The sequence below is a fragment of the Oryx dammah genome, unplaced genomic scaffold (genome assembly GCF_014754425.2).
Source record: "Oryx dammah isolate SB20612 unplaced genomic scaffold, SCBI_Odam_1.1 HiC_scaffold_28, whole genome shotgun sequence".
Taxonomy (NCBI): domain Eukaryota; kingdom Metazoa; phylum Chordata; class Mammalia; order Artiodactyla; family Bovidae; genus Oryx; species Oryx dammah.
In genome coordinates this window covers 80,073,485-80,088,754 of record NW_024070212.1, presented here as the reverse complement: position 1 = coordinate 80,088,754, position 15,270 = coordinate 80,073,485, and the positions used below count along the sequence as shown (strand labels likewise).

The 15,270-nt window shown below is 41.3% G+C and overlaps 1 protein-coding gene across 1 annotated transcript in view; it reads left to right on the top strand.

Annotated features, from left to right (window-relative positions):
- The first annotated feature begins 7,133 nt into the window (after window positions 1-7,133).
- Window positions 7,134-15,270, top strand: part of ALG6 (ALG6 alpha-1,3-glucosyltransferase) — a 51,001-nt gene continuing 42,864 nt past the window's right edge. Inside the window, exons 1-2 of the mRNA XM_040232680.1 lie at window positions 7,134-7,217; window positions 9,822-10,098. Coding sequence (XP_040088614.1) covers window positions 10,017-10,098 — 82 coding nt within the window. The 5' untranslated portion in view covers window positions 7,134-7,217; window positions 9,822-10,016. The remainder of the gene's footprint in view (window positions 7,218-9,821; window positions 10,099-15,270) is intronic.

Below are 15,270 nucleotides of genomic sequence, written 5' to 3'. Positions count from 1 at the left end.
GCTAGCCCTCTTCTCCAGATCCTGAAAGAAATCATGGAGGAGGAAGGGCACCTAGAGGTTATGAACTGACTACTGTGGATTCAATAATAGTTTAGTTCTGTTCAGTTCAGCTCTTATTCCAGAAAACTAACTCCATCAATTATAGAAAATAACTTTTTATAGATAGTTTTTTCCAAACCTATCTTCAGTGCATATCCAGGAAGGATTATTTTCCTTCACACCATCAAAGCACCTACGTTCTTGCCTTCGTTTTATGAGAATCATTCAGGTGATATGTAGTAGCTACTATTATTGGGCACATGTGGTATCTCATTTAGATTTTTAAATCCATGTTCCTAGAGGCAGAGTGCTACTATTGACAATACCTGCCATCTCCCTTCTCGTTAAAACCAAACCCCAAACCCACTGTAAAATAAAATGGTGATAAAAAATCACACCCTACATATTTTGTGTCCCGCCCCTCTTCTCAGTACTCTTTTTTAGTTTGGCAATCTTTTTTAAAAATTGGTGAGCAAAAGCAGAAAACCAAGTAGGAAGCAAAGGCTTTATTTTTTGAATTATCCTTTTTCTCTGGTATGGACTTCCATTTGTTACTATAAATAAAAAGTTACTTAAAAATCAGACTTTAAATCTTGATGTATTTACTGTAAAATTTACAAGTTAGAACCTACTGCCATCTTGACTGATATGATTTTAAAATGGAGTTCTTATCATTTCCCTCGGGAACACTTTTTGGTTTGAATAGTTCTTACTGGCAGGTTGCCTCCTTTATACTTAGCCCAAATTTTCATTTTCAAAGACTGTTTTAGACAAGTGCCATGATAGCTCTAGCCCATGGATCTGTGTACCACATAATAGAGTGTGACAATCCACTCAGTTGTGAAAGACACTGGTGATAAAGTAATAAAGTAGCATTTGTGTTATCCCATTGGCTTTACAAATCTACTTTAATGTTGACCCATGGTGTTACTCATTATTGGAAACTACAGATGTTTATAATTCTCCAAAATATATTGGTTTAAGTTATATCATATATCACATGTTTAAATTTAAATTCAAAGTCCTGGGCTGAGAGAGATGTAGATTTGTGACACTCCTTGGAGGTTTGGAGTCCATGAACCAATGAATACATTACATTGCCACATTAAAGATCTCTTTATATCTGTAATGATATAAGCAACATCCTATATTTTAATAACTTTTAAAAACAGAATTTTAAAAAATGTTTTGCATTTATGACTCAGACTTCCACACCAAATTATATCTGTGGACTGTAATATATTTACATTCTTTCTGTCTTTTTATATCTGGATATAAATAAAGATATAAAAATGATGTTCTTAGGATTGTTCCTAGACTCTGTTACAATAACACTATTTGAACAAAGTGGCAGGAACATGTATTATTTCTTTTATGGTTCAAATCGATGACATCAGCTGTGTGATTATGGACATATATATACTGTTGAGAAATCTGTATTTATATGAGAATAATTCCAAGTGGCATCTGAAATTGACAGTAAAAATAATGATTTATATTCTTCCGGGCTATATATAATATGGGTCTATAAACACCTTAAGGGCAGGTTATTTATTGAATAACTATTTGTTGAATAAATGAATATACCCTTCAGTTCAGTTGCTCAGTCGTGTCTGACTCTTTGCGACCCCATGAATTGCAGTACGCCAGGCCTCCCTGTCCATCACCAATTCCCGGAGTTCACCCAAACTCATGTCCATCGAGTCAGTGATGTCATCCAGCCATCTCATCCTCTGTCATCCTCTTCTCCTCCTGCCCCCAATCCCTCCCAGCATCAGAGTCTTTCCCAATGAGTCAACTCTTCACATGAGGTGGCCAAAGTATTGGAGTTTCAGCTTTAGCATCAGTCCTTCCAAAGAACACCCAGGACTGATCTCCTTTAGAATGGACTGGTTGGATCTCCTTGCAGTCCAAGGGACTCTCAAGAATCTTCTCCAGCACCACAGTTCAAAAGCATCAATTCTTCGGTGCTCAGCTTTCTTCACAGTCCAACTTTCAAATCCATACATGACCACTGGAAAAACCATATTCTTGATTAGACGGACCTTTGTTGGCAAAGTAATGTCTCTGCTTTTCAATATACTATCTAGGTTGGTCATAACTTTTCTTCCAAGGAGTAAGTGTCTTTTCATTTCATGGCTGCAATCACCATTCACAGTGATTTTGGAGCCCACAAAAATAAAGTCTGACACTGTTTCCACTGTTTCCCCATCTATTTCCCATGAAGTGATGGGACCAGATGCCATGATCTTCGTTTTCTGAATGTTGAGCTTGAAGCCAACTTTTTCACTCTCCTCTTTCACTTTCATCAAGAGACTTTTTAGCTCCTCTTCACTTTCTGCCATAAGGGTGGTATCATCTGCATATCTGAGGTTATTGATATTTCTCCTGGCAATCTTGATTCCAGCTTTGTTTCTTCCAGCCCAGCATTTCTCATGATGTCCTCTGCATATAAGTTAAATAAGCAGGGTGACAATATACAGCCTTGACGTACTCCTTTACTATTTGGAACCAGTCTGTTGTTCCATGTCCACTTCTAACTGTTGCTTTCTGATCTGCATATTGGTTTCTCAAGAGGCAGGTCAGGTGGTCTGGTATTCCCATCTCTTTCAGAATTTTCCACAGTTTATTGTGATCCACACAGTGATAACTTTTTATTTTTTAATTTTTATTTATTTATTTTTGGCTACATGGGGTCTTAATTGATGCACTCGGGCTTTCTCTGATTGTGCAGTCAGAGGCTACTTTCTAATTGCTGTGTGAGGGCTTTTCATTGCAGCGGCTTCTCTTATTGCAGATCAGGGGCTCTAGAGCCAGGGCTCAGTAGTTGTGGTCCTTGGGCTTAGTTGCCCTGTGGCATGTGGTATCTTCCTGGATCGGGGACCAAAACAGTGTCCCTTACATTGGAAGGCAGATTCTCAACCACTGGACCACCAGAAAAGCTGAAATTCTATATTCTTTTGGAGGTCATGATGTATAATAACATTGATGTATCAGTCAGTTCAGTCGCTCAGTCGTATCCGACTCTTTGTGACCCCATGGACTGTAGCATGCCAGGCTTCCGGGTCCATCACCAACTCCCAGAGCTTGTTCGAACTCATGTCCATCAAGTTGGTGATGCCATCCAACCGTCTCATCCTCTGTCATCCCCTTCTCCTCCTGCCTTCATTCTTTCCCACCATCAGGATCTTTTCCAATAAGTCAATTCTTCATATCAGGTGGCCAAAGTATTGGAGCTTCAGCTTCAGCATCAGTCCTTCCAATGAATATTCAGGACAGATTTCCTTTACACTGATATATAATAACACACAAAAGCCTCTGAGAAAACATGAAGTAAAGAATTCTTTTTAGATTTGTGTAACCCATTGTTTTCTAACTTATCTCTGTATCAAGAGATCATCCTCATGCTATTAAAAATTATTTTATTATTATTACCTCTTGGGCATGTTGCACTGCATGTGGAATCTTAGTTTCCTGACCAGGGATGGAACCCAGGCCCCCTGCAGTGGAAGGATGAAGGCTTAACCACTGAATCCCTAGGGAAGTTCTCTCATACTTTTTTCACCTTTTTTTTTGACAGTAGTTATCCCACTGAATGACATACTTTGTGAAATGTTGCTCTCAAGTTTTCTTGTGTGTCCAAAGGGGATAATAATACCTTTCTAATATTCTTTCAGGGTAATTGTGAGGATGAAGTGAATTGGGTATGAACCACCTTTAGCATATGAAAGAGGAGACTATTTTGCCAATAGCTAGATGGAAATTTGGTGGTTCACTCTAACTCTATGCTACTTAGGTGAACTTATCCCTGGAGGAGACAAAGGTTGATGAAAGTTGGAGATTTCAGATGAATGGAAAATGACATATAAGGGTCAATTGAGGAAGATATACAGATAGAAAAAAAAATCTATTTCCAACAACGTGCGTGAGTGCTAAGTTGCTTCAGTCGTGTTCAACTCTTTGCAACCACGTGGACTGCAGCTGCCGGGTTCCTCTGTTCATGGGATTCCCCAGGCAAGAATACTGAAGTGGGCTGATGTGCCCGCCTCCAGAGGATCTTCCTGTCCCAGGGATCGAGCCCAAATCTCCTGTGTCTCCTGCATTGCAGGTGGGTTCTTTACCACTAGTGCCACCTGAACAGCTATGATCAGGTGAATGATTTTCACCTAGAATCAGGGAAGTCCTGGGCCTGATACAGAAGAGGGAAGTCCTGGTCCTGATATAGAAAAGGGCTTGGTTTCTTAATAGGTGGAAGTGATCTAGGGAAGGGACTAGAAAATTACTATAAAAGTATGACTTGTGTGAGGGAATTTGCCTACTCTGAGTATTCAGAGTACCGTTGATAAGGTATGTACTAGTTTGTTAGGGCTGCCATAGAGAAAACCACAGTCTGGATGGCCTAAACAACAGAAATGTGTATTCTCATACTCTGGAGGCTAGAAGTCTGAGATCAAGGTGTCAGCAGCGTTGGTGTCTTTTGAGACTTCTCTCCTTGGCTTGTAGACTGCTATCTTCTCCATGTCTTTACATTATCCTCTGCATGTGGGCATGTCCATTGCCAAATTTCCTCATCTAACAAAGATACCAGTGACAGTGAATCCTAATGACCTCATCTGAAACACATTTACTGAGTGTTATGTATGCTGCTGCTAAGTCGCTTCAGTCGTGTTCAACTCTGTGCGACCCCACAGATGCAGCCCACCAGGCTCCACCATCCCTGGGATTCTTCAGGCAAGAACACTGGAGTGGGTTGCCATTTCCTTCTCCAATGCATGAAAGTGAAAAGTGAAAGTGAAGTCACTCAGTAAGTGTCTGACTCTTTGTGACCCCATGGACTACAGCCTACCAGGCTCCTCCGTCCATGGGATTTTCCAGGCAAGGGTACTGGAGTGGGTTGCCATTGCCTTCTCCAAGTGTTATGTATAGGCACTGGATATTCAGAGAGTGACTGTACCTAGTGGAGGAAGTCAGTTATGCTCAGCACTATATCACCAACTTGTACCTAGTGGAGGGAAAGAGCAGGAGTAGGTATATAGATGCATTGGTGGGGCAGTTCAGCTGTGAATTAGAGGTTTTGAAGTTCCTTCCACAATTTATTCAATGAACATTTTAAGCACCAACTGTGCTCTGAATACTATACCAGAAGCTATCAGGTTGGGAGGAAGAAAGAAGAGACTGATACCAATTGTCATCATTTGAAGATATATCTTTTATAATATATTGATATTTCTGAAATATCAATATGTGACCAAATCCTAGGCCCTGCATTAGAAGTGCAGAGTCTTGACAAGGAAGTCCCAACTGCCACAATTTTGGCTTGAACCATTTCCTTTGTCGAGAGTCTTACTCCCATTCTCCTGGCCCAGGCTTTCTTTCAAAGCTCAGCTGACTTCTCTAGGGAAAGTGTTTCTTGGTAATTTTTAGTTTACATGAACGTTCTTCTCTGAACTCCAACAGTACTTAATGGATACACCAGTAATCTGACGTTTAGCATTTGTTCTATCCTTTTATGCTTTTCCAATGAGAATTAAAATTTTTTGAAGGCAGACACTTGGCCTAATTCTTCATATTTCCAGGGCAATGGTCTTTAAAATATAGTAAGATAAAATTTTAGGTCTGGAAGTTTATCTAGCCCACTCACTCATTTCACAGGTGAAGAAAGCATGATCCAGAGAGTTGTTCAGAGCCACTTTGTTATAAAGCCATGTTGTTGCTGTTTAATTGTTGTGTCCAAATATTTGCGGCCCCATGGACTATAGACCGCCAGGCTCCTCTGTCCATGGGATTTTCCCAGGCAAGAATATTGGAGTGGGTTGCCATTTCCTTCTCCAGGGGATCTTCCCAGCCCCGGGATTGAACCCCCATCCCCTCCATTGGCGAGTGATTCTTTACCACTGAGCTACCAGCGAAGCCACAGTATAAAGCCATAGCCAAAGCCAAAGCTGAAGCTCCAATACTTTGGCCACCTGGCAAAGAGCTGACTCATTGGGAAAGACCCTGATGCTGGGAAAGATTGAGGGCAGGAGGAGAAGATGACAGAGGATGAGATGGTTGGATGGCATCACTGACTCAATGGACATGAGTTTGAGCAAACTCCAGAAGATAGTGAAGACAGGGAAGCCTGGCATGCTGCAGTTCATGGAGTCGCAAAGAGTTGGATAGGACTTAAACTTAGTGACTGAAGAACAAAAAGCCAAATATTTGCAGATACTGGTCTTCCCTAGTGGCTCACACTGTAAAGAATCTGCCTGCAGTGCAGGAGACCCAGGTTCAAGCTTTGGGTCCGCAAGATCCCCTGCAGAAGGGAATGGCTACCCACCCCATTGTTCTTGCTTAGAGAATTCCATGTATAGAGGAGCCTGGCAGGCTATAGTTGACGCGGTTGCAAAGAGTCGGACCCGACTGAGCAACTAACACTTTCATGTTCATGGTGTGTGGTTACTTTCACGGATTATAGCAGGATTGGCTTTACAGATTCAGAAGGGGGATATGAGGGCATTCCCTGACCAAAGTAAGGGAATGTGGTTATTATTTGCAAGTTTGGGAATACGTAGTCCAAGCTGCTTGATGGGGAAGGTGTGATGCCTACTGGAGGGCAAGGCTGTTTAGCATCCCCCCCAGTTTCTTAAAGATGCCTGGAGTTCAATACTATTTCCTCCATGAAGTGGCTTCCCAGCTTAATACCGACTTCTCTGCAGGCATGCAGCCTGAAGAAAGTAAAGCCCATTAGCCTTCTGGCTCCTCAAGGGCATAGGTCCAGAGGAAGATCTCCTGCTCGTTGGTGAGAACTAGCCATGGGCTGTCCACTGTGTGAAACGCGCCAGGACGCTCCCCAAACAGGAATCCGTGGACTAAGCAGCCGCTCAAGCCTTGGCCACGATCCCAGGAAAGAAGAGCAAGGGGCTTTCCACCTGCCCCAAGCCTCACCCGGGCACCAGGCCTCTCGGATTCCAGGGGCTCGTGCTTTGCCTCCGACTCCCGCCTTCTCCACTCCGCGCCTTTTCCCCGCCCCTCCCCACACGCTCGACGGGCTCGCCCCCGCTCCGGGCACGCGGACGGTGCGCGACTACGCGGACGCGGAAGGAAAGCCGGCAGGGCTCTTCGCCGCGGGGGCGAGCGCGCAGGCGCCTTCCTGGAACCTGCTGCGGCGCGAATCCGTACGTTCGGAGAGCGGTGGGGTAAGAGGCCAGGTCCCTGGAATTCTGGGGCGCTTGGAGGGAGGGGGGAGGGCCTGAGGCTTGGCTGTCGGGCCCCCGGCTTCGCTCCGCTCTAGGGAAGCTAAGCCTCCTCAGTCCCGCCCGCAGGCTCGTTTGGGGGCCGGGTGGGGGATGCGGTGATCATCGGGGTACTCTGGACTGGAAAGCTTGGCACCCTTGTTCCTGCGGTCCTGAGGGTCCGGCCCGCCAGAGAAAGGGGCAGACACACCAAGAGGGGGCTCTTTGGCGAGATGTGCCGCCTGGGATGGCACACTCCCTGGCTGGGCTGTTCATCTGGGGGAGTGACCTTTTCGGACCGAAAGGAACAAGTTTGACCCTGGGACGTGGACGACAGACATTTTTTCTGCCAAGACGCACCCTCTGGGTAAAGTGGGACAGAAGAATTCTCTGCTGCCCGCGAGAATGGGTTAGGAAGCTACTGTACTTTGTTATACAGAAAGGAAAAATAGTAAAATAAAACAAAAAACAAAAACAACCCTTTTTATTGTTCGGGGAGAACAGATCGGTTAAGAATCTCATATGATAATATCTTTAACCACAAAGGACTCAGTACAATTAGGTACCTCCCTTCTTCACCCGAAGATCTCCATTCAGCAAATACTTTGAGTTACCTGCTCTGTGCCAGCCTTGTTCTATGAGCAGGGAACTGGGCAGCGTCTAAGATAGGAGGATCCCTGCTTGCTTGGAGCTTATATTCTAGTTGACAAATAAATGTTATTTCCTTTGTAACCTTTATTATAATATGTAAAAAGAAAATACTGTCCACAAATCATAAATTGTAACTAACTGGTTTATCATTAAGTAAACACATCTTTTAACGACGACTTAAATCAGGAAGCAACATGTGGGATCTAGTTCCCTAACCAGGGATCGAACCTGGGTCTCTTGCATCTGGAGTGCAGGGTCTTAGCCACTGGACCTCCAGGGAAGTCCTTGTTTGAGCCTTTTAAAGAGTAACTCCTTTCTTAAGAAGAAGCTCATTTAATTTTTGGACAACTCTAGTTAGAAAAGTTTTCCTAACATTTAATCTAACACTGGTCATCAGGGTCATCTGGGTCCATCCAGAGCTGATCTGTTATCTGTTGCCTCCCTTTCAGTACTCAGCAGTTTTTTTTTTTTTTTTTGACGTTTAAGTGCAGAACTTTGAATTTATTATCCCTGTAATGATTTCTGGAGTTAGATTTGGCCCATCATAGATGTTGTCTAAATCTTTCTGGATATGATCCTTTCATCTGTCATGAAAGGATCTGCTGTTGTGCTCTTAACAAACTTGATCAGGGAGGTCCCTGGTGGCCTAATGGTTAGGATTTCGTGCTTTCATTGCCATTGCCCTGGTTCAGTCCCTGGTTGGGGAACTGAGATCCCACAAGCCCTTTGGTGAGGCTAGAAAGCAAACAAACAAAAAACTTGATCAGCATATTATTAGTTAAGCATTGTTATTCTTTTTTTAAAGTTCATTATGATTATTAAGGGTCATTGATTGTCTTATTTTTGTTATTTAAATATGATCATCTGGAACTGTGGATAATTCATTTAACTTGGTTGTATTACTGATTAAAATTTCCACAATGAGATATCAGTTAAGTTATGGATTTTTAAATCCAGGACTTAGCATTTGTAAAATCAATTTTAAACTTGATATCTCTGCAGAAAATAGAGTGTTGTGTTGCAATTCTGGAATATATAGTGCAATACGTTTAAAGAGGCTTTTTGAGTTAGACTAGAAAAGGATTTGAAAAGTTTATAATGGCCCATAAACTATGTCAAACCTGGAATCATCATGAGAAACTGATTTATTTTAATTTTTCTTCCTCCCTTGCCTCTGGTAGAATATCTTGTGATCAATGAAATGATCAAAGGTGGATGCAGTAAGAGGGAGGAAAGAAAAGGGAATTTGTATAAATAAAATTTGAATAATACGTTCACATAGCCTTATTAAATGCTCCGAGTCATTCTGACTTATTGAGATGCTAGACTTACTAATTCTAGAGTTGTTCCTTGCTATTTTTAAGTAAGAAAAATACTTTTTTGACCTATAGGTTAAATGTGCCAATTTCCCCCTAAAATTTAGCACTGCATAGCTTGTGGGTTCTTAGTTCACTGACCAGGGATTGAACCTGTACCCTTGGCAATGAAAGCATGGAGCCCTCACCACTAGACCATGAGGGAATTCCCTGAATTAATTAATTGATTAATCTTTTGAGTATGAAACTGTTTTATTTTCCAATCTAGCAAGTCTTAGTTTCTCTAAATTTCCTTTATTTTATTTTTGGCCTCACTGATTGGCACATGGAATCTTAGTTCCCTAAGGACCAGGGATCAAACTCGAATTCCCTGCATTGGAAGCATGGACTCTTAACCACTGCACCACCAGGGAAGTCCTGGAGAGCTAACCTTTTGAGGTTCATTTCCTGACTGGAGGACTAGGGAATAAGGAACTTAAAATTATCCGCTTTCCTTGACTGTCCCCTTCGCCCATTTCTCCATCTTTCTCTTTGGTTTAATGTTTGTTGTTTGGGCACTGTGCTCAGCTAAATCTTGGTATCTTTTTTGTTTTCCCTGCAGGCTACTTCTTCCTAGAGTTTAAAATCAATATTTAACTGGAAACGAAGCATCAATTAAAATCCTCTCCAACTCCTAATTCCAAATAATTGAAAATATTTCTCTGATCAAGAAAAGAAGTGATTGACTGCATGTTAAAAGTATTCCTGTATTAGTATTCCTGTATTTTTTTCCTCTTCCTGAATTCGAATAAAAAATATGGAGAAATGGTACTTGATGACAGCTGCAGTCTTACTGGGACTAACAGTACGGTGGACAGTTTCTCTTAATTCTTACTCAGGTAACATATTTTTCATTTAATAGGTGAATTTTTTTGAATCTTTCTTTTTGTCTGTTTTTTGAGGGTTTTTGTTTTTCGTAATAGTTTATAGTTTTCTGACTGAGACAGAGAAGAATTTCAGGTTTTATTACTATAGTCAAGAAAAGGCACTTAAACATCTAATGCTAATAAATAGAATTTGTATAAGAGCTAAATAGAAGCACAGACTTTGTAATATGAGAAAAGAAAGATGTATTCTAACTGGGAAGATGACAAATTGAGAAACAGTTATCTCTGAGCTTTTGAAGAGAGAAATGAGCTAGTACTTCAAAGGGGGAGCAGAATCAAAGAAGGCTTTTTTGTTTGTTTAGGGTAGAGAAGGCTTGTGTATGCATGCTAAGTTGCTTCACTTGTGTCCGACTCTTTGAGATGCTATAGACTGTAGCCTGCCAGGCTCCTCTGTCCATTGGATTCTCCAGACAAAGATACTGGAATAGGTTGCCATGTCCTCCTCCAGGGTATCTTCCCGACCCAGGGATCAAACCTGAGTCTGTTATGTCTCCTGCATTGGCAGGCAGGTTCTTTACCACTAAAGCCACCTGGAAAGCCCAGGGTAGAGAAAGCATATTACTACCTTGAAAGGAAGAGAGCAGTGGAGAATAAGATTGGGAATGGAGTAAGAGAAATGGAGTGGGGGTGGGATTGATGGAGTCTGGTTCTGGAGATAGGGGGTGGGATTAAATTTAACCTTGTGAATATTTATTTAATACCTCTCCTATTCCAGGCACTATGCTAAGGGCTAGAAATTTAAGGTGACTATCTAATATTTAAAGGGGTCTCCATTTTAGTAGATAAGTAGTCACAATTAGTTCAGTTCAGTTCAGTCGCTCAGTTGTGTCTGACTCTTTGCGACCCCATAGTGGACTGCAGCACACCAGGCCTCCCTGTCCATCACCAACTCCCGAAGTTTACTCAAACTCATGTCCATCGAGTTGGTGATGCCATCCACACCATCTCATCCTCTGTCGTCCCCTTCTCCTCCTGCCTTCAATCTTTTGCAGCATCAGGGTCTTTTCCAATGAGTCAGTTCTTCACATCAGGTGGCCAAAGTATTGGAGTTTCAGCTTCAGCATCAGTCCTTCCAAGGAATATTCAGGACTGATCTCCTTTAGGATGGACTGGTTGGATCTCCTTGCAGTCCAAGGGGCTCTCAAGAGTCTTCTCCAACACCACAGTTCAAAAGCATCAATTCTTTGGCGCTCAGCTTTCTTTATAGTCCAACTCTCACATCCATACATGACTACTGGAAAAACCATAGCCTTGACTCGACTGACCTTTGTTGGCAAAGTAATGTCTCTGCTTTTTAATATGCTATCTAGGTTGGTCATAATTGTTCTTTCAAGGAGCAAGTGTCTTTTAATTTCATGGCTGCACTCACCATCTGCAGTGATTTTGGAGCCCCCCAAAATAAATTCTGTCACTGTTTCCACTGTTTCCCCATCTGTTTGCCATGAAGTGATGGGACTGGATGCCATGATCTTTGTTTTCTGAATGTTGAGCTTGAAGCCAACTTTTTCACTCTCCTCTTTCACTTTCATCAAGAAGCTCTTTAGTTCTTCTTTGCTTTCTGCCATAAAGGTGGTGTCATCTGAATATCTGAGGTTATTGATATTTCTCCCAGCAATCTTGATTCCAGCTTGTGCTTCATCCAGCCCAGCATTTCTCATGATGTACTCTGCATATAAGTTAAAATGAGCAAGGTGACAATATATAGCCTTGACAACTCCTTTTCCTGTTTGGAACCAGTCTGTTGTTCCATGTCCACTTCTAACTGTTGCCTCCTGACCTTCATACAGGTTTCTCAAGAGGCAGGTCAGGTGGTCTGGTATTCCCATCTCTTTGAGAATTTTCCACAGTTTGTTGTGATCCACACAGTCAAAGGCTTTGGCATAGTCAATAAAGCAGAAGTAGATGTTTTTCTGGAACTGTTTTGCTTTTTTGATGATCCATCAGATGTTGGCAATTTGATCTCTGGTTCCTCTGCCTTTTCTAAAACCAGCTTGACCATTTGGAAGTTCATGGTTCATGTATTGTTGAAGTTTGGCTTGGAGAATTTTGAGTCACAATACAATGTGATAATTAAATGTTGAAGTGTGAGTTTCAATGTTAACATAGAAAACGATCACGATGCATTGTAAAAAACTTTTCACAGTATGGCGTTTGAATTCAAGGTTTGAAAGATAAGTTGGCATTTGCTACACAAATAAAATGGGGAATGTATTCTAGATAGTAGAACATGTGCAGAGATATGGTAGGTGGCATGAGAACATGGTGGTAAGTATTTGGTATTAGATAGCATTAAAAAAAAGGAAAGAAAGGATAGGGAGGCATGGCTGGAGATTTGGCTGTGTAGTTAGCTGTGTTTTAGAAAAACAACTTATTTTTTACTATTTTATTATTATGAAAAATGATTGTAGGAAGAAAGTTGGATGTAAAGAGACAAATGAGACAATCATAATAATAGAGGTAGAGTTACTATTTCATAAATATTTACCAAATGTTAGACATTGAGTACTTTCCTTAATATCATAACCACTGAAGATAGGTATTATTTCTAATTTACAAATGGAAAATGAGACAACTGATAAATGACAACTGTAACTCAAATCTATTTTATTCCATAGTCAGTGCTTTGACTCTGCTCTGTGGGATCTTAGTTCCCTAATACCAGGGGTTGAACCTGAGCCACAGCAGTGAAAGTGCCAAGTCTTAATCACTGGACCATCAGGGAATTTCTCATATATGTCTTTTTAAAAAATCAGATTGTTAAAGTCCTATGAAAAACTCTGTTTGGATTTTAATTGGAGTTATATACTATACCACTGATTAATTTGGGTGAATTGGCAATCATTAGCATAGTAAGGCTTCTAATTCATTAAGATGGTATGTTTCTCCATTTATTTAAATCTTTAATGTTTTTCAACAAAATTTTATTTTTCTACATGAAAGTTTTACCCATCTTTTCTTAGGTGTATTGCTAGATAGCCTGTATATTTTTTCCCTCCCCATTGTTGATGGTATCTTTTTAAAAATTGCTTATCTAAATGCCTGTTCCAGGGGAATGGAAATGTGGTTGATTTGTTAATATTTGGCAACCTTCCAAAAATGATAATTTATCTGAAGTATGTTTTGAAGTGAAGTGAAAGCTGACTCTTTGTGACCCCGTGGACTATACAGTCCCTGGAATTCTCTAAGCCAGAATACTGGAGTGGGTAGCCTTTCCCTTCTCCAGGTGATCGTCCCAACCCAGGGATCGAATCCAGGACTCCCACATTGCAGGTGGATTCTTTACTAGCTGAGCCACAAGGGAAGCCCATGTTTTGAAACTTCTGTGTAAAAAAAAGTGATCTGTGAATTAGAGTATTATTTCCTCTTTTTTACTCCCTATCCTTTTTCTTTTTTTCTCGTCTTCTTAATTCTAGTAGTTTATTACAGTGTTGAAGTAATGATTCAGGCATCTTTATCTTGTTCTTAATTTTAACAGGCGCTTTTAATTTATCATTGAGTATATTTTTGTTCTTTCTAGCATTGAACCAACCTTGCATTCCTGGCATAACTCTATTTGTGATGTAGTACCTTTTTTAAAAAGTATATTGCAGATTGGCTTAGTAATTATTTCTGATTTTATCATCCATGCTCACAAATAAAATTGGCTTGCAGTTTTACCTTGTGAAATTCCTTTGTCAAATTTATCAAGGATGTGCTAGGCACATAAAATGAATTAGGGCGTATACCCTCTTTTCCTACAATCTGGAATAGTATTCAGAATTGAAATTGTTTGTGATTCATTTATTATTTTTTTGGCTGTGCCATGTGGCATGTAGGATCCTAGTTTTCTTACCAGGGGTTGAACCTGTGCCCCCCTGCAGTGGAAGTGCAGTCCTGTGGAAACACCAGGGAAGTCCCATGGAATTGTCTGTAGTTTAAATGCTTGGCTAGAACTTGCTAACAAAACTATTTGGGTCTAAAATTCTCTTTGTGGGAAAATATTCAGTGATTTAAATTCCTTAATGGTTATAGAACATTTGGGCTTTCTGTTTCTTCTTGATTTATTTTATAATTTATATTTTTCTAAGAATTTGCCCATTTCAACTGAGTTTTAAAATGTGTTGTGAAAGTCGCTCAGTCGTGTCTGACTCTTTGCGACCCCATGGACTCTACAGTCCATGGAATTCTCTCAGCCAGAATACTGGAGTGGATAACCTTTCCCTTTTCCAGGGGATCTTCCCAGTCCAGGGATTGAACCCAGGTCTCATGCATTGCAGGTGATTCTTCACCAGCTGAGCCACAAGGGAAGCCCATGAATACTGGAGTGGGTAGCGTGTTCCTTCTCCAGGGGATCTTCCCGAACTAGGAATCGAACTGGGGTCTCCTGCATTGCAGGCAGATTCTTTGCCAACTGAGCTATCAGGGAAGCCCGAAAATGTGTCGTTCAGTTCAGTTCAGTTCAGTCGCTCAGTCGTGTCTGACTCTTTGAGACCCCATGAACCGCAGCATACCAGGCCTCCCCGTCCATCACCAATTCCCAGAGTCCACCCAAACCCATGTCCATTGTGTCGGTGATGCCATCCAGCCATCTCATCCTCTGTCGTCCCCTTCTCCTGCCCTCAATCTTTCCCAGCATCAGGGTCTTTCCAAATGAGTCAGCTCTCCACATCAGGTGGCCAAAGTATTGAGGAGTTTCAGTTTCAACATCAGTCCCTCCAGTGAACACCCAGGACTGATCTCCTTTAGGATGGGCTGGTTGGATCTCCTTGCAGTCGAAGGGACTCTCCAGAGTCTTCTCCAACACCACAGTTCAGAAGCATTAATTCTTTTGAAAGGAGTGCTCAGCTTCCTTTATGGTCCTACTCTCACATCCATACATGACCACTGGAAAAACCATAGCCTTGACTAGACAGAGAGGGATAAATTGGGAGACGGGTTGACATATACACTCGACTATATATAAAAGAGAGAACTATTGAGGACCTACTGTATAGCTTAGAGAACTCTATTCAATACTCTGTAATAACCTATATGGAAAAAGAATCTAAAAAAGAATGGAGATATATATGTATATGTATAACTGACTCACTCTGCTATGCAACAGAAAGTAACACAACATGGTAAATCAACTATACTCCAGTAAAA